We start from the raw sequence: 26204 nt of genomic DNA, 5'->3' as shown, positions 1-26204 counted from the left end.
TGCAGAGGGCATGTGTCAGCCTACATTGATGTATATGGTTATAAAATTGCAGTCAAAGTCTCAAAATACAAACACTCCAGAATTCCAGGTCAGCAAACTTAACCAATTAGGAAAAGGGCAGCACTGGTCAACAATTTCAGTGTACTACTCCAAGTCCAGGTTCATATATTACACCAGAACCAAATCAGATAGTATTCCCTTGTCTTTGAATTCTTGATTCCCGAACCAACTTCTCATAGGGGTTTTCATAAGTTGTAAAACCAGAGAAGCAAAGAGATTAGTAACAAAGCACAAATTGGGAATTTAAGTTGTTACTATCATGGAGAGATTAGTAAAAGTAAAACCAACGAACTCTTTCTGTGTCAGCAATCCAACTCTGTTACTCTTTGCATCCATTTAATGCTTTTTCCCTTCTTATTAAATCACACTCATTTTGTGCATATCCTACCTCTACAAAACCCCTTCCCTTTGCCCCTGCTCTGTTTTACTCTTTGCTTCTCACCAAAGAATTTCAATTCCCAACATGGATTTCCCTACAAACCAAGCCCTTTCCTTTTGCTCTACTTTGCTCTTCTTCATATCCTTTGCCTCCTTCTCCTCCGTAACAACAGCTGTGGACTACACATCCTTGGTTTACAAGGGATGTGCTAATCAAAAGTTCCAAGACTCAACTGGGGCTTACACCCAGAACCTCAAAACTCTATTCAGCTCTCTAGTCTCTTCAGCCCAGCAGCAAAAGACCTTCTTCACCACCACCTCTGGTGACTCCCCAAATGCAATCATGGGTCTCTACCAGTGCAGAGGAGACCTCTCCCCAGCTGATTGCTCCACCTGTGTCTCAAAACTTCCATCTTTAACCCAAAAGCTCTGTGGAGAAGCCATAGCAGCTAGAGTCCACCTCAGTGGGTGCTACTTGCGCTATGAAATCTCTGGGTTGAAGCAGGTTTCAGGGACACAGCTGCTCTACAAGATATGTAAGTCGAGCAAGGCTGGTGGGTCTGGTGAGTTTGAAGAGAAAAGAGACTCTGCTTTTGAGAAATTGGAGAGTGGGATCAAGAGCACTACTTTCTACACTGGGAGTTATGAGTCTGTTTATGTTTTGGGCCAGTGTGAGGGTGATTTGAGCAACAGTGACTGTGGGGATTGTATCAAAAGTGCTTCTGAAAAAGCTAATACAGAGTGCGGTGATTCAGCTTCTGGGCAGATTTACCAGCACAAGTGCTATATTAACTACAGCTACTATGCTAATGGTGTCCCAAACTTAACCTCTTCATCAGGTAAACACACATAGCAAACAATCTCATCTTTGTTTTTTAGTAAAAATGGTTTGTTTTTTCTTTTTGGGTCATTGTCTAAAGGTTTAAAATTTGTTTCATACGTATATTACCATGAATAATCAATTTCAAATTGAGGTTTTGGGAACTACTAAAGAACAAATTTCAAGTGGTATATGACAGAGAGCATAAGAAGGGATTGCTCTATTAATCTTATAATTAACTAGTAAAATAGTAAATAAGAGTCACTCTTCTTTGTTATCAGTTTTCAATGGGCATGATGAAGTGTGAAAATGATGGGTTTCTTTGTTTCCCCCCACATCTTCCAGTTTGCTGTTCTATTTCAACACCAAGTCAAATATTATTAATGCTTTTGATGTGCTTAAATGGTGTAGGGACTGTAAGGTCTAGCCATCACACAACACAGAAGACAGTGGCCATTGTTGTGGGAGGTGTTGCAGCTGTGGGGTTTGTATTTGTATGCTTGATGTTTATCAAGTCTCTGATCAAGAAGCGTGGTGCCAAATATGGAGACTACTACTGATTAGAATTGTGGGTTGCTGTCAATGAAGATATGAAGATCTTTGTATAGGCCTACAGGGGGGGGGGGGGGAATGTTGATACTTTTGATCAAGGCTATTGAGGGCATGAGATGGGGTTTTAAGTTTGAATCTTTTTTCAGATGGATGGGATTGAGTTTAAAGATCATCAAACACTAACTTCTGGTGGAATTTGTTTAATTAATCATGTGTAATTGGGATATATGGATCATGAGGATTTTCAAATTGTTTTCTTTCTCTGATATATACCTTTAGCTTTTGATTTCATTCTCCTTTTTTGCATGAATGTTCACTTGCTTTGCTTCAATGATCAAAGTTGGGTAAAGGACTTTGTTTCTTCCTATTGTATTTGGGTTCCTTGGCTGTTAAGCCATAAATTAAGATTAGTAAAGAAAAATATCTAACCCGCTTTATTAAAACAAATTTTGCACTATTTATAAATGGACCCACCTAGGTGGGTGGAGCTATCTTTCACACACATTAAAAACAACCTAGGTGTATTGGTATTTGTTTGTTAGAACTTTGAAGTGCCAGAATCATTTTTCCTTTCTTCTTCTATTAGCTACATTAATCCCTCTAGTTATGGCGTTTCAGTTCTGTTCATCAGTTGGAAAGCAAATGTATTTAAGCACAGAACTGCCGTGAGGACATCATAACCCAATGACGAAACAAATATAAATTACGATCAAGTAAATAGCAATTAAAACATAAATAATAAGAATTAAGCAGCAGCAACGAGCACTTACTTACAATAAGTAGAAACTTGTAAGGAACTTCACACCCCGACTATTGCTAGTAGAACTGTAGAGCAGGTGTAGCACCTTCAAGATAATGACCCACAAGCCTTTATTTACATACGTAGATAGACGTTAATTAAAACGTTTATAATAAATCTTGTAAAACATCATCGTTAGTATAAAATAAGTATGGATCGTTTAGTCCGGGAAATTGGGAACTCTAAACTTTTAGTGTTAACAAATAATAGGGAGTTTGAGATTGAATATTAACTACTAAAATAAAACTTAAATTATTATTTACATAATTGACTTATCTTTAACAAACTTAAACCAAATTTACCATTACACCACATAATTACAAGTTAGAACCTATCATGCATTCTAATTCGACAAATTACATATTTTTTAGACACCAATACAATTAGAGTGTTAGGGGATCATCTAATCATGCAAGATTTCATTTAACATTAGATTGACTTAGGGCCTAATCTAAATTCGCATACAATCGAATTCAATAGTACTTAGAGTAGAAATCAAACAAGATTACATTTAGAACTCTTTGTTGGAGACATGTTTCATGTGTGGTGCCACCCACCATGGTTTCATATGCAAATTTCCAGAATTTTTACCACTTTTAATCAATACAAACCGAACCTACTTAAGGCATGATTTGATTTGTGTCAATATGGTTGATAAATCTAGCACTCAAACACAATCTTAGGGACTGCATCCAAGCACTAAATTCATATCCACATATCTGAAAATTATCTAAAAGTATGAGAAAGATGATTAGAACACAATAATAGAAATACAAACTTCAATAATTATAAGAACATAGATTCGATATAGTCTCAAAAACATATCAAATACAATATGAAAATTCTAAAACAAATACAAAACCAATATTTTCACATAAACAACAACTTACAATCTTCATAAACAAATAATTGTAGATTAACACAAATAGATGAAGCCATGAAGATGAGTTGCAAGAATCACACGTTGTAGGAACCTTAGAGGTACGGCTGCAATAAGTGAAACTCGGTGGAGATGATGGTGGTTTTGGGGTAGACGACTTGGCTAATTTGCGAGGGAAGTTTATGGTGGTGTTTCGGTAGAGTGTTGGTTCTTGAATGCTAATGAGAAGTCATCTTATTTGAGAGGTGAATCAATGTATATATAGAGGAAAGATGAAGGGTTTGAACTTGCCTTTTTTTTCCTATAATAATGTCATGTTTTATCTCCCTAAATCATGTTATATTTTATTCCTTAAATCATGCCATGTTTTATTTCCTAAATCATGTCATATTTTATTTCCTAAATCATACCATGTTTTATGCTTTTAATGATCATCTTCTATTTAATTGTTGCATGACTTGGCTCCATCTCTTTTCTTTAATTATCTCTTTAATCCAATCTGAAAATAACAAAATAAAATCATAAGAGATAATTAGTTTTGAAACCTAACAAGGATTCCTAGTCAAATTAGGACTTTAGACCAACTATGCGTTTTAAACTCATGTAAGCACAAAAATGCATCCAATACCGCCCAAGACTCTTACTACGACTCAATGACTCAATAGTACAACAATAAGGGCTAAGCAAAGTACAAATTGAGGTAAAATCATGTTAAGAACGTCGCACAAAATGCTCATATCACCCTGTTACTAAATAGGGCTGAGACAACAACCAACAATGTTAATAAAATCCTCAAACAAAATACAGTTTCAACTTTCAAGAGAAAAGAACAAGAACAAAAAATACAACAAAATATCAAGATCTCATACTTCTCCAATAACTTCTTTATCTTTCCCATCTCAAGAGTGATGTGAAAACCCTTCTAAAATGGCATCCTCATCACTTGAAGAAACAACATCAGTAATAAGGCCATAGGCAGTATGAGTTCCACGGATTTCTATAATCACTAGTTTTCGACATTTCAATCCCTATATAATAACCTGGCCTCATGACATGAGAATTTTCGGATTCAGTCCTGCGGGAGCTGCAGCATTGTCCTTATAACAATCTTTTGCCAAATCAACATGATAAATAAGGTCTAGTACCTAAATACACAAAAAGGACCCTAATTACTACTAAGAAGAATGTTTGTAGCAGTCTAAAACTTAAAACTAAATTATAATGAGTTTAGAATGACGTAGAAGAAAACATTGTAAGGTTAAAAGGGTTATCATATTACCAATTAGTATATCTGAGAAGACCTGAACGCCATCATATCCTCAAATGGATTCTCAGACGCTTGACTAAGATAAATGAGAAATAAACTCGCGGTGAGACCACTCAAACTCCAATCTTGGATGAATGTCTTACTGTGTTGGATGCTTGCAGTGATCACTGTGACAGATCGAGTATTTGGTGGGGCTTTGTTTCCCACCCCATTTCCTGAAAAGTTCAATATTCAATCACCTTCATCCATAAATCAGATTGAAACTTTAAAGCTACATATTTACAGTAATTCATTTAATAAAACCACAATCCACAAACTCACACTTTCAAATTGCACAAACGCATTCAAAATCAACTTGAGATGAAGCTTTCAAATGACAGTAGCCACTCAAACTAATACTACTGATTAATTCATAACCTTCAAACGGAAACATACAAACAAAAACTTACTCTAACACCAACCCCAACTGAAACATCAATTCCAACCCAAATTCTATCCGATCAACTTCAAACAAACCTCAAGCCAAAACTTTCAAACTACTCGCACCCCAGAACCAACTCAAAACTTGCAAATAGCACACACTCAATATCAACTGTCACCTCCCCATTTACTATATTAGAATCTCAACCAAAACCAAAAACATTCAAACAACACGAAACCCAGCCAAACCCAACTCTCAAATTCACACAAACTCATTAAATACCAATAACAACCTAACTTGCCGAACATCAAACACATTTTTGAGTGCGTCAGAATCAACTTCGAGCGTTGCGATTCAAAACCGATTCGTATATATTAGCCTCTGATATGATTAAGAGAGTAATCAAGCTTTGGGTAAATTCTGAAACAGTAAAAAGGTAATAAAAATTTTAATCTTTTGAGTTGCAGAGAGAAGAACAAGAGTGGTTGATAACTTGATTTATTTGACCACCTTCCCAGACTAACGACACATGTTTTAAATTAATTACTAGCATTCCTGCACGTGTTATGCACGTGCGAAAGGGCCACGGCGCTCGTGCGTATTTTTCTTTATTCACTCAATTTTTTTATATTATTGTAAAAATCATTCTTTCATCTATGAAAATGACCAAATAGAGAAAAGATTAATTGCATACAAAAAGAAGCACTGTTATTTGAATCATACACTCTCTTATAACCGAGTTAGTACTAATAGAATATGAACACAACAGTAATGGTAGAAGAAGTAAAGCATAATAATCAAACTAATCTTACACACAAAACTTGTAGATAATCACATTGGAATTTTGTCTTTTAAAGGTGCATAGGGTTGAAAGACACCCAACGATCAAACTAATTCCCCAAAATCCATAGTCTATATGCCGCACGCCCTTCATCTTAGTTGTTAATATTTTATTGGCTCCACTTCAAGCTCTCATGGCTTCCTCTCAGATTGTTTCATGTAAAATTTTCCTGAGTATTATCATCATCAGAAATAATCATGTCCACAATATTACAAAAAGATAAGTCGTTAGAGCTTGGAATAGAAGAAGCTTAAAAACGGGATTTAAAACTATTAACAAAAACATGAGCAATCTCATATGGATCAATAGTCCATAAACCATCAGAATTATTGATCGAGAATATTGTTAAGATGATCTGTAAACGGCTCAGTTTGATAGATTGTATGTTTGTAAAGTTTGGGGATGGGTCACTACAAATAATCTAAAAAATAAGGATGTTTTGTTTTTCTCTGCAGTATGGTTAGGGGTGGGCATAAAAAGCCGAAATCCCGATCTTGTCCCGAAATTCATAAGGATGAGACGATACAGAAGTCTAAAAACGTTTGTCCCGTCCCGTTTCATAATAGTGGGACGGAACGTGGGACGAATAATTTATATCATGTTTCGTCTCGTCCCGTCCCGTTTTAAATTTCATTTGATTTTAACCATCAAATATTTCATCATCATCATACATTTATAATTTATGAGAACATCGTAGATGCATTTGATAAAGAAATGACTAATTTCAAAGAATGAATCTTGAACTTGGTTCATTTCCTAACAATAAACAAGTCCCGGTTAATTTTCTCATTAATATATGGTTCGAGTTATATGATATAAATAAAGACGATTTGTATATTGCAAATTTCTTTGAACTTAGCAATTGAAACCTATATAATCTTATATACAATATATAATTATATATATTTCTCTTGTATGATAACACTATAATTTTTGTGTACAATATCTATAACGCTATAATTTGAATGATTAATTTAATTTTATAATAATTAAATTCATGATATTGAAGTAGATGATGAAGGATATTTGAAACAATCTATATGTTTCTTCTATAACAATAATTGGTACTAAAATTTTATTAATAGTAAATTAAGTATTTATTATTTAAAGTTCGAGAAGGCCTCATACACCTCTTGTTTTTCTCCCTCATATTTTTTCTTGATTATTTCTTCCAATGAGAGTATGAAATTGATGCTCTTGGCTCGATTTGTTTTATTTAATTAGTCTAGTGTAGAGGGTTTTACTGTGTTTTTATTTTTGCTTTAAGTTCTAGGTTTTTGTACCTTGGTTTGTTAATAAATACGTTTTTGTGCATTTGTTTTTCTTTGCTTAAGTTTAACTTGCATTAGAAGTTGCCTGTCACTTCTTGTGTTTGGTCCTTGTGGTCGTTTATGGCATAGTCCCCAAATAAAGCAAAATTCATTCCCCTGACAAATAAAAGTTTCTGACGTGCTGTGCATTTGTATGCTTTTGTCTCATTTTAAGCAATGAACAAAGAGGCTCCAGAGTCCAGGTGAATTTTGTCATCTTCAGCTTCTTACCACCGGTATAGATTGAAACAGTTATTGTAGAACCTCTTGAGCTTATTCGGAGATTGATGCATGTTCAGCATCACGAGTACAATGGCTAGCACACTGATGTTCCCTACAGAGTTAGTTCGCATTAGGGCGCAGTTATGACCCTTTGAGTGGGATATGCTTTCTCAAGTCTCTACCTTCTTTAGCATTATAAAAGAGGTATGGAGACCGGAGGTAGCAACGAAGTGTCGATACCATGAAATTTTAACATATCATTCTCAAGTTGGGAGTGCATGAGGCCTGTATAAGAGCAAGGAGCTTGAGTGTCTTCTGCATATGAATGTTCTGTACAATTAATCTACTTTTTGCTGACGCAAAAATATCATTCTCATGAAAAATAACAAAGATAGGTTTATATGATACAATGCTCCTGCGATTGGTTACCTAGGGTTTTGCTCACAGGTGCAACGGGATCAGGCATTGTGAGATGGGGGACTTTGTGCGGCAACCGTTTAAGTTAGTCTTATTTATAAAAATAAAATAAATAACATCAACATAAAACTAAATCCCTCATACGCAAACAAAATGTAAGCAAAGCAACAAATGAATTGATTCAAAATAGTCTTTTAAGAGTTATGCTTTCCTTAAGTCGCTAATCTGGATAAATGTGAAGTCCTAATCTGAAGGAAGTGGAGAGATTATGAGTAGCTAGCAGTCTCACTATCGCATTCAAGCGGGAAGTACCGACTTGCTCTGCATAACTGTCTACAAGAGTTTGGGTAATCCTATATTTCAAACCTAACACTACCTAACTCATAACTCACCACCATATCTGAATGACACTGGCAAACTCAACCCCAATTTCAAGATCTACGTTTAACCCCCATATCATTACTCAATGGATTAGAGTAAGGGATATAATGCATAACACAGCAACCAAAAGAAACTTTGCACACTCAATCCCTACATATGCCAAGACAGTGCATAGTGCATACAAAAGGCAATTGTTTCAACACCACATTCAAACAACTTACCCTGTGCACTGATCAAGTGACCAATAACCAGATACAAAGAAAAAAACAGCTGCAATGGTCTGTGCACTGAACTCAACATTCTAATAGAACCGATATTAAGTTAGTCATGATGCCACAAACTAAGATGAACAACACTACAAAGTCCTCAAAAATAGACAATTTCAGTTGATCTTCCGAGTTTGCTGGGTCTCATCTTACTACAAATGATACTCTGTATCACCTAATGCTTGACACATGAACATAATCGATAACATTTAGGTCTGTACCTTTAAATATTCATATATAAACTCTTAAGTCAGGCATGAGTATAGATCACACACAATGTAACACGGGGCTTTCAATCCCTAAAAATAATTCATTTATCCATATAGATTACCACTAAAGGCCCTTTGCACTGAAGAGCGCTCTTTGCAGAAAGGGCCTAAGTCCCTTAGTCCATAAATCTCCCTGAAAAGTAAAGAGAGAAGACATAATGCTAACTACAAACTCCCCGAGCTCCTGTACGTATCTGAACTACAAGTTCTTCGGTTTTACTGAGACGCAGCCATATCATACGAAACTCCACCTCATCAAGATATCAAGATATCAAAGATTCGACCCTGAACAACATACAAACAGCCCTTCTTCTGCATAGTGCCTGTGAAAGTGTGAAACAACCTAAGCTGAACAAGATCCTACTCATGCCGAGAAACTGAACCTAACTGAGTTAAAGCCCAAATTATGCACAAATATATCTACAATCAAAGCAAAACAGGGAGCACATAATATTGAACATTGAATTCAACTCAAAGATAATTAAGCTCCAATATAACTAATTAAACTGCTTAAAGTATCAATTATTGCAGTCAAGGACAGAAACTCATCTCATCAACTAAAGCTAGTAAATTAAAGCATACAAAATCCCCAGCAGGTTCACACCAATTCCAAACCCTAGCGATATAGTAAAATGTACGGTACCCGATTGGCCCGACCCGGCCCGTTAGGGTTTTTCACTTGAGAGCAGGAGCGGCGCCGGAGGGGGGTGTCCCGAGGATGTTGGCCTGCTGGAGCTCGAGCTCGGTGAGCTGCTGGTCGCGGTCCATCTCGATGATGAGGGGAACGACGAGGATGAGGAAGGTGGTGCTTAAGATCCAGGCGGCCCTGCCGGTGCTCTTTATAAGCTTATTGACGACGAACGACGTGTCGGAGGTGTACTGCTTGCCGCGGGCGACTATTTTGGACTGGGAGATCTTGGCCAGGATTCCGGGGCCCCCGTCGTCCTTCTTAGGGTTCCGCCGCTCCGGGAGGGAGACTCCGCCTTTGCGAGCTTGGCTTGCCATCAGAGAGAGAGATAGGAAGATGAAGAAGACGAAGGAGAAGAGTGTGTGGGTGAGTGGAGGTCTCTTTTTATCTTGCTCTGCGGCGTTGGGGGTTTGAGTTTTGTTATGTGCAGCAACGACATGTCGTTGGTAGTATTCGAGGGTTTTAGTTTTTTTTCTTTTTGAGTCCTTGTGGTTTGGGAATGCAGCGACATTGGCCCCTGTAGTCTTGAGTTTTGTTACAGTTGTCAAAATTGACATGACAATGTGACATTGCTAGCTAGACTCAAGAGTCCCAAACAGTGTCGATGGCGTGGGTTCTTGCACGTCGATCATCGACAGTCCACAGTCAAATGTGGTTACAAAAATATCTGAGGTTGACAAGCTGGTTTTGCTTCTTATCCATTATGCTGTGATTGCTTTTATGTAACAAAACACAAAATAATTGAATGTGAACATCGAATCAATCTAATAAAACACAAAATGAATCGAATGTCAAATATTGCTAGTAACATCGCGAAATCCAAACATTTGGAAAAAGGTTGTCGTAGAAGAGAGCTAGAGGAAACAAAAGTACCTATTTCCATCGTGGGCACCTCGGAGACTTCTATTCCAACTTTGAATAATCATAATCATAGTAATTGAGTTCGTGGATAGGGTAACCGGGGACTTCGGCATGAGAGTAATTGGATTTGCTACCTACCCTTTCAACTTTGAATGATCATATTTGGATTTGCTACCTACTCATCGATCGTGAGTAGGATGACCTTACCCTTCTTGCTATGGTTTAATGGGTTTATGAACATACAGACAATTTACTTATGTACATCATATCCTCTAGCTTTATAACAAATTTTAGTTCTTCATATTGTACTCTATCTCCGATCGCTAAAAAGGAAGAAAGCAAAACCATGTGTGGCAATGACAGAGGAATCGATTCTGCTTGGTTTTCAAGTCAAGATACATGGAGGAGAACCCCTGACATTATTCAGTTTCTTTCTGGTACTCGTTACTTGTCCCAGACTCTAAACACAAATCCCAGTTTAAAATTTATGCTTCAAAACCATGTTCTCCAAGGATTGAGAAGCACCAAAGTCATTCGAATTTGAATACAGACGACAATCGCAAAGTGAGACTTCACATCTTCTTTTCTTTTGAGGTTTGTTTCTCTCTTTTGCTTTTTAAACAAAATGCGGGAAATCATCGTTTCCGAATTCTGAGACACACACAACATGTTGGAGAGGAGAGATCCCACATCTAAGAAGTGACAAAAAAAATAAATCTTATAAGTGGGTGGATAATAACCAATTGTACCGAGGCCTTTTGTGATTAAAACCCAACACCTGTGAGGTGGTTAAGTTGGGACAATATCGGTACAGTTGGTCCACGGGCCACGCTTGTCGTTGTTTAACACAGCAAAGTGAGTACGTTATTCTAAATCCAATTCTACTCTAAGCTTCTAACAGTTCATTATATGAGCTCAAGGGTTTGATTGATCAATATGTGATAATTTGGTTTTGTTTTTGTAGAAATTCATGCTGAGGTTTCAAACTCAAGTGTGTTGATTCATTCAAATTGTGCACAAACAACACGGTTTACAACATTTATACAAGAGAAAAACAAAGTCTCTAAAAGTTCCTCACAACATGGACTAGTGTTGTTCCTCACAACATGGATCAGTGTTCCCTAATTGACAAGCAGAAAAAACTAATCAACTCTATTGCCATAAAACAAGGAGGAAATGACTGGGAGGATGAACGTGCAGAGCACGTAACACTGTTCCAAGCTGCATGACAGCAAGCTGCATGACAGAACAGCAACACTTATCTCAATACTCCCCGTCAAGCTGGATTAAGAGAAAAACTTAATCCAAGCTTGGAAAGAAGACGTTCAAACTGTGCAGAGGAAAGGATCTTGGTAAAGAGATCGGCAAGTTGATCACAGGACCGGGTATACACAGTCTCGATAACCTTGGCTTGAACTTGATTTCTAATGAAGTGACAATCCACTTCAATGTGTTTGGTGCGTTCATGAAACACTGGATTGGCAGCAATATGCATGGCTGCTTGATTATCACAGTACAACATGATAGGATAAGGATGTGAGATACCGAGTTCAAGCAATAAAGCTTTCAGCCAAATGAGTTCACAAGCTACAGATGCCATAGCTCGATATTCTGCTTCAGCACTGCTCCTTGCCACAACTGATTGCTTCTTGCTCTTCCATGTAACAAGATTGCCTCCAACAAATGTGCAATAACCTGTGGTTGATTTTCTATCCAGTGCATTTCCTACCCAATCTGAATCTGAATATGCAATAATCTGATAATTATCATTCTTGTTCATTGTGATGCCTCTACTCATAGTACCCTTCAAATAGCGCAAGATTCTCTTAACCATATTGAAATGAAAAGAGTTAGGAGAATGCATAAATTGGCTAACCAGGCTCACTGCATAAGTGATATCAGGCCTTGTGATAGTAAGGTATATCAGCTTGCCTACAAGGCGTTGATATAAGCTGATATCATCAAGGATTGTGCCTGGGGTGTCCAATCAATTTTGCTGCATAAAGGGGTTCGTGCAGGCTTGCAATTTGACATTTCAGCTTCATGTAGAAGATCAACAACATACTTTCGTTGATTTAAGAACAGGCCAGTAGAGGTATGATGCATCTCAATTCCCAAAAAATAACTTAGAGAACCAAGATCCTTGATTGCAAATGCATTATGAAGAACAGCCTTTAAGCTATGGATTTCACTTTCATTATTTCCTGCAACAATAAGATCATCAACATAGACAAGAACCACAAGTTTCCTAGAAGTACAGTTTTTCACAAATAATGATGAATCAGAATGACTTATTTGGAACCCTGATGAGATGAGAACAGAACTTAGTTTGGAATACCAAGCCCGAGGTGATTGTTTTAATCCATACAAGGCTTTGTGGAGCTTACAGACCATACCAACTTCATTCTCTCTTGGATGACCTGGAGGAATTTTCATATATACATCTTCTTCAAGGTCTCCATGCAGAAAGGCATTTTTGATATCCATCTGAGATAGAAACCAACCAGAATTTATAGCAATAGATAAAAGAACTCTTACTGTGTTCATCTTGGCTACTGGTGCAAAGGTTTCTTTATAGTCAACTCCAATGGTCTGCGTGAATCCCCTAGCTACTAATCGAGCTTTATGCCTTTCAAGAGAACCATCCGAGTTGTATTTGAGCTTATAAATCCATCTAGCACCTACCAGCTTCTGACCTTTGGGAAGAGGGACAATACTCCATGTCTTGTTTTCATCTAGAGCCTGAAGTTCATCTTGCATAGCTTTCTGCCATTCAGGGTACTGTATTGCATCAGAAAAACTTCTTGGCTCATGATTTGCAAGGATTTTACTAAGGAATGCACACTGAGCTGTATCAAGCCTATCAAGGCCAAGATTCACTGGATGTTTTGTGGTATATGTAACAAAATCTTTCAGCCTTGTAGGAGGATTTCTGGTTCTAGGTGGATTTCTCCTAGGAACAATGGGATATGATGAACTAGGTAAGTCACTTCTAGTTGAAGTAGGAGAGAGCTGAGTAGAATCTTCTACATCGATGACTGCAGCCGGTTCTCTATGATCATTCTCAGTGACAGGAGAATGAAGTTCTTGAGTTTTTGTATCATCTTCCTCAGTCTCATTAAATTTTGAATGCATTGAAGAAGGAAATAAATCCCTGAGATAATCCCCCTGAGACTGAACATTAGTAGCACAATAGAAAGGAAGATTTTCATGAAATTGCACATCTCTGGATACAACTATTTTTCTGGTTACAGGATTGTAACACTTGTATCCTTTCTGTGTAGATGAATATCCAAGGAACATACATTTTACTGCTCTCGGATCAAATTTATCTCTTTTATTAGCTTGAACATGCACAAAACAAATGCAGCCAAAAGTTCTGAGATGGCTAATGTCAATTTTCCTTCCCTTAAGTACCTCCAATGGAGATTTAAAATCAAGAACACTGCTAGGTAGCCTATTTATCAAGTATGCAGCAGTTTGAACAGCATGAGACCAAAATCTTTTTGGAACTTGATTTTGAAGCAGTAAAGCCCTAGCTTTTTCCAGTAAATCTCGATTTTTTCTTTCTGTAATTCCATTTTGTTGTGGTGTGCCAACACAACTGGTTTGATGTATAATGCCATGTTCACTTAGATAATTAGCCATGGTATTAGAAGTGTACTCAGTTCCATTATCAGATCTCAGAATAGATATTGAAGAGTTAAAATGATTTTTAACAAGATTATGAAAATCCTGAAAACTCTTAAAAACTTCACTTTTGTATTTCAACAAATAAATAAAAGTAGAACGAGTGTAATCATCAATGAAAGTCACATAGAAACTATATCCATCATATGAATTTACTGAGGCAGGACCCCATACATCAGAGTGAATAAGCTCAAAAGGCTTGGTTGCTCGAGAGTGTGAAATAGGAAAGGGAGATCTAGTCTGTTTTGACAAATGACAAATTTCACACTCATGAGCAACCTTACAGAAATTGTTTCGGAATATCTTAGACAAAACATGACATGATGGATGACCAAGTCGATTGTGCCACAAAAGTTGCTGAGAAGTTGACTCGGAAGAGGAAAGAAAGCATTCTGAAAAACTGGATGATCTTGGATTTGTGAGGATATAATACAGACCATTCAAAAAAAATCCCTCACCAATCTTCATCTTGGTTACTTGGTCCTGAAAATGATATTATTAGATGAAAAAATGGCAAGACAATTTAGTAACCGAGTTGATTTTCCAACTGAGAGAAGTTTAAAAGGGAAAGATGGCACAAACAAAACATCTGACTTAACATTTTTTGAAAAAAGCTGTAATTTTCCTTTACCATAGACAGGAACTGAATTTCCATTTGCAATGGAGATATGAGAAGGTTTTTTTAATTTTTCAAAAAACATCAGATTTGAAGAATCATTTGTAATATGTTCTGAGGCTTCTGAGTCCACTATCCAAACATCACCAATCTTGCTGATATCTAAGGCAGTTGATAAAGCAGCAATAATACCTGGAATATTGTTTTTTGGAGCAAGATCAGATTTTTCTAAATAGCCTGCAAATTTGCCAAGTAATGCGGTTGTATTTTCACTGCTACATAATCCTCCTTGCTTGCTGTTAATGAAGTTGGCAAACTCGTTGATAAGAGTTATTGGATTAGAGGTGAAGTTCACAATTGGCTCTGTGGCACTGCACATATTTGCCTTGAGAGTAGACTTATGGCCTTTATGGTTTTCATTCCACTTAGGTTTTAATTCGGGATGAAGAATCCAACATGATTCCCTCAGATGACCAATTCCAGCTCTCCCAATGGATTTACAGTGAGTGCAAGACAATTCAGGTCTTTTCCCTTTGTACACTCGAGCAGCAGGCTGGCTTGCAGTAAAGGCTCTAGCATCAGCACTTCTTGATCCTACTTCTACATTAATGACTTTTCTTCGAGTTTCTTCATTGTGTATGACATTAGTAACTGTGGAGAGCTTTGGAAATTCTGCACTCATCAAGAGATGGCTCCTTAAATCCTCATATTCTGGTCCAAGACTGGCTAGAAGTTGAAAGACTTTGTCTTCATCAGCTCTTTTCTTCAATACAGCTCCATCAGTTGTAAAAGGTCTGAGAATATCAATCTCATTCCATTTAGATTTTAAGATACCAAGATGTTGAACAAAGGAATTGGTACCTTGTTGAAGGTCAAATAACTCTCTGCAGCTGAAAAACTCTTGCAGCATTATTGACACTTCCATAAAGTTCCATTAATGCTTCCCACAGGTCAAATGCAGACTCATGATAGTTGAACACTTCTGCAATACTTGGTTCCATAGAGTTGAGGATCCATGCTCGAACCTGCTGATCCTTGCTCAATTCTTTATCATGACTTTCAACACCAGCTGCTGAAATCTTGTTTTCTTTAATGTAGCTCATCCTAGATCTTCCTCCGATGGCAAGCTCCATGTTTCTCGACCAATTCAAGTAGTTAAACTGATTGAGTCTGGTGGCCACAATGCTCTGATTCGAACCTCCATCAACATACTCAGTTCTTATTGGTGAAGGATCAAAGGAAAAGATTTCAGAACTACTACTAGGACCTTGATTTTAATGTGCCATGATTGGCTAAGAGGATGAGATAATGGATGGAAGAGCAGAAACAGGTCCTATGAGGATCACTGCTCTGATACCATGTAGAAATTCATGCAGAGGTTTCAAACTCAAGTGTGTTGATTCATTCAAATTGTGCACAAACAACACGGTTTACAGCATTTATACAAGAGAAAAACAAAGTCTCTAAAAGTTCCTCACAACATGGACTAGTGTTGTTCCTCACAACATGGATCAGTGTTCCCTAATTGACAAGCAGAAAAAACTAATCAACTCTATTGCCATAAAACAAGGAGGAAATGACTGGGAGGATGAACGTGCAGAGCACGTAACACGGTTCCAAGCTGCATGACAGAATAGCAACACTTATCTCAATAGTTTTTTCTGGATTTTGAAGTGTATCCTGAGGTCAGAGTGAGGGTGCAGCAAGAAAATCATATATCTCCACAAAATGATCACAGAAGAATACCAGTGACTAAGTTCCCTGATGAATCTGCATCTATATCAGGTAGTACAGTCTTTTCAGATAAGTTTAGGCTTTCTGTTTACATCCAAACCTTGCCGCTAGTTTACTTGTAAATCACAAGTATATATTTGCAGTGAAGATGATTCAAGGCTGTTATCCACCATTGAAACCCAGAATCATGAAGGCTTATGTACCTAAGATACCAGCAACACAGTCACTTTCTTCATCCAAAGGTTGGTATATATTCAAAAAGAAATTACCTATAGAGACACTTACATTCATATTTCATAGTTTCATGTTTTAATTACCATTGTCAATTTTCTGGCAAACCCATATACTTGTTATTGTCAGTTTATAAGACCAGACAACTTGAGAAGCAGGATGCAAAACCAGATGTTAGAGCTTGTTCTGCAGTAGTGCTACGTCCTCGCGCGGTTTTATCGAGTCCTGGTATGTAGTTTGATCAATTATGTGCTTTGTAAATAGGACATATATTATAATTTTTCAATTTAAAGCAGTAAGTAATTATGTGGTTTCAGACAATGATGGGATGATTGGAGTAGTGAACAAGCTAACTGATAAGAAACCTTCTGCTGTCAAGGTGCATAACTCAAAGGAGAGGGTACCAGTTGCTAAGAGCCCACAGACCAAGACATCTTCAAGTCCTGTGAGCATGACCAAAGGTTCAAATAGAGCAGGGTTTAACAAGACAGGTCTTGTGCAAAGTAAAGTGCAAAAAACCATGATGGGAAAACAGCAGCAAGCGAGTGTAGGAAAACTTGGAGTAGAGAAATCAAGTTTCACTACCTAAGCATATCTGTTTAACTAATCAGACTGAACTAATTTGGAGATGTCAAATGACATGCTTCTTTGAATTGTGTTTTGAAGGTGTGGTTGTATTGTCCTTTTGGGTTTCAATACAATTAAGTTTATGAATGATAACAGAGCAAGCAAGAGTTTATGTATATGTGTATGTATGATTTATAGGGCCATCATGTCGTGAGGCGAAACTTTCAACCGCAAACAATGTTGGTTATGCACATTCCACCTACAAGGCTACATCAACATATCAAAGATATCATTCACATAGGGAAAATTCTATTATGTAGTGATATACACTATGCAGACTGTTTTGTGTGTGTATGAAAAAAAAATCAATAAAAAAATTGACCTCAAGATGTCATAAGAACTACAAGATTTTAGAAGTTTAAATTTAAACTGTGATGATTATGTGCTGCATGGTGTGCAACGCTACACCATAGACAAATCCATTCACATAGCTCCAATCTCTTATTTCAACTTTCCAATACCCAACAACTAATGCTTGAGCCGCACACCATGAAGTTTGAATAGTGTAGTCTTATGAAATCGGTCTAATAAAAAAAAGGGGTAATTGATTATAGACCCAAAAATCAACACCTTTTTTAATCTAAACTCACCATTAAAACTCTTTCAATTAGGTTGAACAAGAAATAAAAAAAATTATTTGCTATAAGAAATAAAACTTATTCTTGATGAAAAAAAATTACTTTCTTTGACAATGGTACAAATACCTTTGGTATGTTTCTGAATTACTTAATTGTAGATTTAATTTAATATCTCATCACTTTTATATTAATCCATTCACCTTGAAATCTCTTCATTTTTGAAATTCCTTGTCACCTCCAAATCTCTTACCCAAGTACTACCTTAGAGTATGTATTTTTGTTATTGTATGTTTTCAGTGTGTGTGTATGTTTGCTAAATCTGAAGAACTTATATAACCGGTAAAAAGTATAATCCTTATTGTTCAGTGGAGTATGTGATTCTACAAAATATGTATGTTTTTCTTAAGTGTGCTAAATATGTGAGAGGATTCATATGGTTACTTGTGTATTGGTTGGGATTTGTAGGTTTCATAATTCTGTTGAGTAGGTGGGTTTCATAATTTGGTTTGGATTTGTATCTGTAGAGTAAATGTGGCTTTGTTGTGCATCTAAGGCTGAGGTAAGAAGTTATATTCTATAGAGCATTAAAATCTACTTAGTAGGTAACAAGATTTGCATTTGTTTAACATGTATACGTAAAGTGGATAATTGTTTAGTATGCAGTGAGATCGGCATCCATAGTGTTGGAATTTGGCAATTATGGGGATTGCATTATGTTCCTTAAATTATAGTGTATATGATTATTTTGGTTTATGATAAGTGTTTTTAATCTGCTGAATAGGTGGGAGAATAAAAAGTATATTCTAAGTATATGAAAAAAATATTTGATAATATAAAGTGATAAGAGACTAAATAGACGTCAAGTTATAGAGAAACAAAAACGAATGCAAACATTAAAGCTTATTATAACAAATTCAAATAATTGATCGTCTTAAATAAGAAAAAAAAATTAAAATTCATTCAATCATAGCTTTGTTTCACTCTTGTATATTCTATAATTTCTCTAAATTAATGTTGATACCCGATTTTCTCAAATTTCTCTAAAATGAAATTGCAATTTTCATTTATGATAGATATAATTAAATGTTAACTAAATTAGAAAGTTTGTCAAAGCTAATTTTAAGGAGGAGTTTCAATTTCTCAACCTAGAGAGTAAAAAAGTGAACAATTGTAAATGAAAAATATTTGTTATAAAAATATAAGGTTAACATAATTAATTTGGGTTTAGATTGAAAAAACTTTTGGTTGTGGATTTAGATTTAAGTGGGGGCTTCAAAATTGGGTTTATGTCTAATTATCTAAAAAAATAAACAACTTAAGCATTGAAGATACATTATAATTAAATTATTAAAAAGTTAATTTTGTGACAGATTTTTTTGCTATTGTTTAATTATGACAGGTATTTTTTTTTAGGGAGAATTCAACAAACAGTACCTCAATTATTAGTCATTCTAACTTTTAGTACCTCACATTAGACTACTATCGTATTGGTACCTCAAGTTTCTATTTTAGCCTAATTTTAGTTCATTCCATCAATTAACACCATTTGTGACTTCATTTCCCACTAATTTTTAAGGCATTTTTGTGACTTCATTATTTTTCGATTTCATCTTTCATTTTCCTCTAATTTCTATTTCTTTTTTTATGTAAAAAAACTAAGTTAATTAATTCACATCATTTCATTATAAAATTAATAAACATTCTTTATTTACTACAACTATTATAAACAAGTTAGAGTTCGCAATTACAAAATAAACCAGCATATATGTCCATCAACCAACAACCATATTGTTATAATAATATTCTTATTTTACAAAACCGGTACGATACTGATAACCGCTATTTAGACCATTGATCATAGGCATTTAAATGTTTCAAAAAAAAAGGAAAATGCCTATATAACAATTGGTTAATTTGAATGATATAAAATGTTGTCTATAAACTAAGTGAAATCAATGGAAAATAAAATGACGAAAATGCCCTTAAAATTGGTATAGAAATAAAGCTACTAACGGTGTTAATTGACGGAATGAACTAAAATTATCCTGAAATAGAAACTTGAGGTACTAATGCGATAGTTTTCAAATGTGAGATGTTAAAAGTTAGAATGACTAATAATTGAGGTACTGTTTGTTGATTTTTTTTTTAACAAAATTGAATTATTTGAAGGGCACATGATAAAAAAGTCAATTTATACACACCTAATTTAAAAAAAGTTCAAACAAATATTGAAAATTAGGATTTTTTCACTCTTCTAAAACCCTTATACCGTTGCCCACGAATTTGACAAACTTTACATGATGCCATTGGTCAAATTGTTTTCTCTCTCTCCTCAACCACATCGCCGCCTCGCTTCTCTCTCCACCACAGTGCCGCCTCGCTTCTCTCACCGCCTTATTCTGGGTCTACGTCGACCCCGATGGTGTAGGAGGTTGCCATTCTCAGACCTCACAAGAACTTCGAGGTCTTCAACCAGATCGGCTTCGGCTCTGCTGACCTCGCTCTGGTTTGGAAAGGCTACAACGCCATAACCGCGTCCTGACTGAGACCGGTTGACCCGCTACATTGATCTGAGAGAAGTCGACGCCGACACTGAAGTCATTGAGGCTGAGGGGCTTGGTTGGAGTCTATTTTAGATGGTGTTAATGGTTCAAGAAGGGACAACAATGGTTGTTGCTGTTGTAAGGCTTGCCGGAAAATAGAGATCTGCAAGTAATTTTGGCGGGAGGGGGGGTGCCCAAAGCAGTTTTGGGTGCCCATATCAGATGTGCTATAGACAAGAGCGGAGCTAGGATTTCATAATGGGTTAGACTATGAAACATTTTCGATTATTTATGAACTATATATAGAAATTTGGGGTCAGCTAATATTTAAAATTTAAATTTTAACACTAAAATTTAGCTAGAAAGATAAGTTTTTTAGTAATTTGAGGTGGGGTACAACCCACCTTATTCTATGTGTAGCTACGTCCTTGGCTATAGAGTTTTTGATATGCCGTTTCAATTTTGATTATGACGTGGAGTTTTGTGTTGTGGCGGTGAGAATGGAGGGCTGAAGGATACGTAAATATTGTGTTACATTTAATTAGAATTCATGTCGAGGTTTTTTGTGTGTGATTATTAGTGTGATTGGCAGTGTAGCTGTCACAATGTTAGGCACACTATCAGTCACAATGACTGTCACAACAGTAGTCACATTGCCAATATTGTAATTACCAGTGTAATATGCAGTGTAGCTAACGAATTTTATGTGTGATTGGTAGTGTGACTCATAATGTAGCTGGCTAGTTTATGGTTATGGTTATGGTTTTCTATCACGTCATATGGTCCGTCTTGTCCGTGCATGATTTCAACAAACTGCTGAATGGGATTCTTGTTGCGTCTACAGTTCAACACTCTTACTGTAATCAGATGTTCAGAATTTTTTTGTCGCATGGTTACATAGCCAAAAGGGCATGGCATGGTTGAATAATGTTCACTTATTTGAGTTATATGATTGGAACATGACGGAGTCATTTTTGTTTTTCTTTTCCAGCTAAATTAAAAGTTTGCATGATGTAAGTTTAACTCAGGTTACTAACATTTAGTACATTTTTTTCTAATTTGCAGATTGTAAGAAGGATACCGATGGTCTTGTGGACAACGTAGTGGCATGTACTTAAGCATGGTGTTGGAGGATGGTAATACTGGATGCTAATACTGGTTTTGTTAGTACAAACTAAGCGTTTATATTCTGAGTACTTTCTAATAATTTGTGACAAAATACTTGGATATTAGATACTAGATTTTCTTTGCCTGTGTTTGTTATTATAATATTACTATGTTTTAATTCTTTGGTTTGAACTTGGAAGTTCGTTCAAATCCGAAAAAGAGATTGCATACAGCACGGTTCCGCCGCCAAAGGCGCACACGCACTATGTTGAGTATTAACAGAGAGAGGAGGAAAGGCAAGAGAGTAAGAGTTCAAAGAGAATTCATTTTCATTCATGATCCTCAAGACAGAGGGATAACTCAGTACATATAGCAGCTAAAATAGCAACAAGACAAACATCAGCTGTCTACAGCCTTTAGGGAACGAAGGAAAATAGCTGGGTGTAGTAAGTAGATTTGTGGGTGTGCTGAGTACATGTAGGTTGTGTATCTAGGCTGTCCCAACAACCACTCCCCCCCCCAAGGAGAAGCAACCTGGCCTCAAGTGCCAAAGTGAGGAAATGTTGAGACAATCCGAGCGGCATCTTCCCAGGTAGCATCCTCTACTGGCAGCCCGTGCCACTGCACCAACCAAGTCGTGATGGGCTTGCCACGGTATTTACTAACGCCCATGTCCAACACCTTGGCAGGCTCCAAAACAAGGTGGCCACTCTCATCAAAAGGTGGGAGGGTGTGTGAGACTGGTTCCGAGTCACCAATGCGTCACTTGAGCAGGGAAGCGTGGAATATTGGATGCTAACGTGAAGAGGGTGGTAAGTCCAGCTTGTATGCCACTGAACCAATGCGTTGAAGCACTTTGAAGGGACCAAAGTAGCGTGGTGCTAGCTTGGGAGAGCGGCGTTTGAAGATGGATTTCTGCCGATAAGGCTGCAGCTTTAAGAAAACCCAGTCCCCCTTATTGAAAGCACGCTTGGTTCTGTTCTTATCGGACATTTGTTTCATACGGTTTTGTGCCTCAAACAAGTTTTGGCGTAACTCACGGAGAAGCGCATCCATAATTGCATTAGCACCATCGGAGGCCGGCAAGCCCTCAACAAAATCCATAGTAATGTCTTCCCATGTCTGATTTGGAATTGGTAGGGGCTGCAATAAACCGGGAGGATGCATAGCCTCGTATTTCTGCCGCTGGCAAGTATCACAAGATGCCACAAATAACTTCACATCGCGAGTTATACCGGGCCAAGAAAAATTACGCCGCAGACGAGCAAGAGTCCTAATGAACCCATAGTGACCGGCAGTCAGGGAGCTGTGAAACTCATAAAGAAGCTTAGTATGCCACTCAGAAGAGGCTGGTACAAAAATTCTCCCCTTGTGAAACAAACGACCGTGCCGTGCAATGAAGTTTATTGGTGGATTAGGGGAAGACAAGGTCTGAAAGAGTTGTTTGGCCTCAGGGTCAGTAGCACAAGCTGCATCAATAAGGTGAATGGAATAAAAAATCGGAGCCGAGACAGTTTGAATTGCCAAAAGCTCATGGCGCCTGGAAAGCAAATATGGTACTGTGTTGGAGGACCCCGCCTTGTACTCAATTGAGTAATTATATCCCAACAATTTTGCAATCCATTTATGTTGAGCCGGAGTTGAGATGCGCTGATCCATCATGTGTTTCAGTGGCTTGTGATCGGTGACAATGGTAAACTTGTTTCTAATGAGGTAGGGGCGCCATTTATCAATTGCATACATGATTGCCAACATTTCTCTCTCATAGGCTGACTGAGCTTGATGCTTAGGGGATAGAGACGTGCTGAGGAAGGCTACCGGGTGCTTATCTTGCTGCAAAACGGCGCCAATTCCACCGGCGCTAGCATCAGTTTCCACCACCAAAGGCCGACTGAAATTGGGTAACACAAGAACAAGGGCAGAAATAATTGCAGCTTTCAATTGCTCAAACGCCGCCTCTGAAGCTGGTGACCAGCGAAATTGATCTGAACGGAGCATGTTGTTGAGCGGCTAAGCTATAACTCCAAAAGATCGAACAAACCGCCGATAATAACCGGCCAACCCTAAGAAGCCGCGCAGTCCTCTCAATGTCTTAGGTTTGGGCCAGTCAATGATGGCATGGACCTTAGTCGGATCTATAGAGACTCGTTGCTCAGTGACAATATGGCCCAAATAATCCACTCTAGTTTGTGCAATAAAACATTTGGACAACTTCACATATAGCTTATTAGCACGTAACACTTCAAAAAAAGCTTCCATATGAACCAAGTGAGTGTGTAAGTCCGGGCTAAAAATAAGTATATCATCAAAAAATACAAGCACAAACTTACGGAGAAAGTCATTGAAGATATAATTCATGAGGGCTTGAAATGTGCTCGGAGCATTGGTCAACCCAAAAAGGCCATTACCAAGAACTCGTAGTGACCTTCATGTGTACGGAATGCCGTTTTCTCAATGTCTTGTTCCCGCATTCGAATTTGGTGATAACCCGAACGGAGGTCAAGTTTGGTGAAATATGTAGCACCATGTAATTCATCCAATAGTTCGTTGACCACTGGGATGGGGAATCGGTCCTTGATAGTAACCGCATTAAGCCGGCGATAATCGACACAAAATCTCCACGTTTTATCCTTCTTCTTGACAAGAAGTACCGGAGATGAGTAAGGGCTAGTGCTTCATCGAATGATGCCGGACGCAAGCATGTCGCGGACTTGACTCTCCAACTCCGTCTTTTGGGAATGTGCATATCGATAGGGGCTGACCCGCACCGGCTCAGTGTTGGGCAGCAAATTGATGCGGTGTTCAATGGCACGGATTGGAAGCAGTGTAGTGGGTGTGTGAAATAGGTCTGCATAAGTTTGTAATAGTTGGGCAACACAAGCTGGTTGTGCCACAGATTGGTCCAGGATAGGTGTGACAGAGTGTTTTTGGGCCGTTGCAACAAGTCCTACCAGTGTCGAAATATCACGAGAAGTAGAGGAGTCCCCAACAATTGTATAACACTTCCCTTGAATATAGAAAAGCATGACCTTCTCGGCGAAATGCCAGCCGATAAAACCCAACGTACTTAGCCACGGAGCACCTAAAACAATATCACAATCTTCCACCGGAAGTAACAAGAAATCACTAGTAAAACAATAAGATTGCATTGTTACCGGAACTGAATGCACTGTGCCGGCAGGTTGAAAAGGGTGGCCTGAAGCAGAAACGAACCGAATGGTGGGATCAGTCTGAATAGGGAGATATAACTTGGAAGCAATGGCGGGGTTGAGGAAGTTTGATGCCGAGCCACAGTCAATGAATATGCGTACAACTACGCCGTTGATAGACCCAGTTAACCTCATTAGATCATTGAGGGAATATCGTGTAATGGCATGGAGCGGTAGTGGGGCAGTGGCCTCAATCATATCCTCCAATTCTGATTTGGCATCGTGAAATTCTTGAGAGTCGTTAGTGGGCTCAGGCCGAGGCGATTCAAGTATTGCTAGAAACGGCTCTTTGCACACATGCCTAGTGGAATAGGGGGCGTGACAAGTCCAACAGAGTCCACGTGCCCGCCTATCACGTTTCTCCACCGGGGACCAATGTCTGACGGTAGTGGGAGATGTTACGTTTTGTCTGGAGGTGGAGACAAGGTTTGAAGTTGGGGGCGGAGGTGTTTGAATGGTGTGGCTAGATTTTATGTGGGATGAGCTGGCTAGGGAGGGACCACTGAGTGTTTGTGGACGTGTGTTGCTGGACCATGGCACCGGTTTAAAACTCTGACCCGGCGCCGGCCTGTTGTCTCGAATCTTGGCCTCGTAACGCTGAGCCAGCTGGTGGGCGTGAGACAACGATCTGGGCCCAAGCGCCAAGACGTCATGGTGAAGCTCCGGCTTCAAGCCACCGCAAAATATCGGCCAGAGGTCGGCATCAGTCTAGTCCGGCACACGGCAAGCCAACTTCGTGAAGTCGTCGAAGAACTCATCGACCGAGAGGCGTTGCTGCATGTGGGCTAGCTCGGCCTTGAAGTCCGCTGGACTGCCGGAGCTGAAATTCTCCATAAAGGCATCAACGAAACAATCCCACGAGATATTGGGGTGGCGCTGGTCCAAGTAATTCATCCATAGGGACGGACCCGTACCCAGGTGTGCCGCCACAATGGTCACCCGCTCGTGCAGAGGAACGCGGGTCATTCGCAGGTATCGATCCGCCATCGACATCCAACCCACGGCGTCGTCACCGTAAAAGTGAGGAAGCTCGATTTTTGGGAGGCGGAACGTAAACCCATCCGAAGTCACTAGTTGATGGCTAGTAAGGAGGGCGGAATCGGGAAGAGGTGGTGGAGAGGTATGAGTGATAGTTGAGAAGGTAGAGGTGGCTGAGCCATATGGCGGGGTATAGCCGGAAGAGAAGGGATTGGTCATACCCATACTCTCCCACATGTTGTTGGCGGACGTGGTGGCAGGCGACGGTGTGTAGTTGCCGAAGGTAAGGACAGTGGATGTTGAGGGTGGTGTGGTGGTGGCGGTGGAGGTGGAAGAAGGGTGAGGGCGATCCAATAACTGAGAAAAAAGTGATGCCATTTGAGATGAGAGGTTGTCATGAAGGGCTGTTTGTGAAGCTAAGAAATTTTATTGTAGCTGAGCCATGGTAACGCGGATTTC

The 26204-nt window shown here is 38.3% G+C and overlaps 3 protein-coding genes across 3 annotated transcripts; 2 read left to right on the top strand and 1 right to left on the bottom strand.

Annotated features, from left to right (window-relative positions):
- The first annotated feature begins 287 nt into the window (after positions 1–287).
- Positions 288–1874, top strand: LOC126783760 (plasmodesmata-located protein 1-like). The gene is made up of 2 exons (XM_050509286.1): positions 288–1277; positions 1670–1874. The coding sequence occupies exons 1-2, from the start codon at positions 524–526 to the stop codon at positions 1816–1818; spliced, it is 903 nt and encodes a 300-aa protein (XP_050365243.1). The 5' UTR covers positions 288–523; the 3' UTR covers positions 1819–1874.
- A 7437-nt stretch (positions 1875–9311) lies between these two features.
- On the bottom strand, positions 9312–9964 carry LOC126783657 (mitochondrial import receptor subunit TOM9-2). Its single transcript, XM_050509161.1, has one exon. The coding sequence runs from the start codon at positions 9886–9888 to the stop codon at positions 9559–9561; it is 330 nt and encodes a 109-aa protein (XP_050365118.1). The 5' UTR covers positions 9889–9964; the 3' UTR covers positions 9312–9558.
- Positions 9965–10857: 893 nt separating this feature from the next.
- On the top strand, positions 10858–17411 carry LOC126784696 (uncharacterized). The gene is made up of 5 exons (XM_050510180.1): positions 10858–10996; positions 16413–16523; positions 16616–16714; positions 16833–16931; positions 17021–17411. Coding segments are annotated over exons 1-5 (582 nt in total). The 5' UTR covers positions 10858–10995; the 3' UTR covers positions 17293–17411.
- Positions 17412–26204: the final 8793 nt, after the last annotated feature.

This window comes from Argentina anserina, chromosome 2, assembly GCF_933775445.1.
Source record: "Argentina anserina chromosome 2, drPotAnse1.1, whole genome shotgun sequence".
In the NCBI taxonomy this organism is placed as follows: Eukaryota; Viridiplantae; Streptophyta; class Magnoliopsida; order Rosales; family Rosaceae; genus Argentina; species Argentina anserina.
The sequence above is the reverse complement of the archived record's forward strand: the minus strand, read 5'-3'. Positions and strand labels throughout refer to the sequence as shown.

What these genes read in the sequence shown, in the direction of transcription:
- LOC126783657 (XM_050509161.1), bottom strand. Translation starts at nt 9,888, where the DNA reads ATGGCAAGCCAAGCTCGCAAAGGCGGAGTCTCCCTCCCGGAGCGGCGG.
- LOC126783760 (XM_050509286.1), top strand. Translation starts at nt 524, where the DNA reads ATGGATTTCCCTACAAACCAAGCCCTTTCCTTTTGCTCTACTTTGCTC. An exon ending in AAACTTAACCTCTTCATCAG is followed by an intron (nt 1,278 to 1,669) that starts GTAAACACACAT and finishes TAAATGGTGTAG; the next exon opens with GGACTGTAAGGTCTAGCCAT.
- LOC126784696 (XM_050510180.1), top strand. An exon ending in TGAATCTGCATCTATATCAG is followed by an intron (nt 16,524 to 16,615) that starts GTAGTACAGTCT and finishes ATATATTTGCAG; the next exon opens with TGAAGATGATTCAAGGCTGT. An exon ending in CGCGGTTTTATCGAGTCCTG is followed by an intron (nt 16,932 to 17,020) that starts GTATGTAGTTTG and finishes ATGTGGTTTCAG; the next exon opens with ACAATGATGGGATGATTGGA.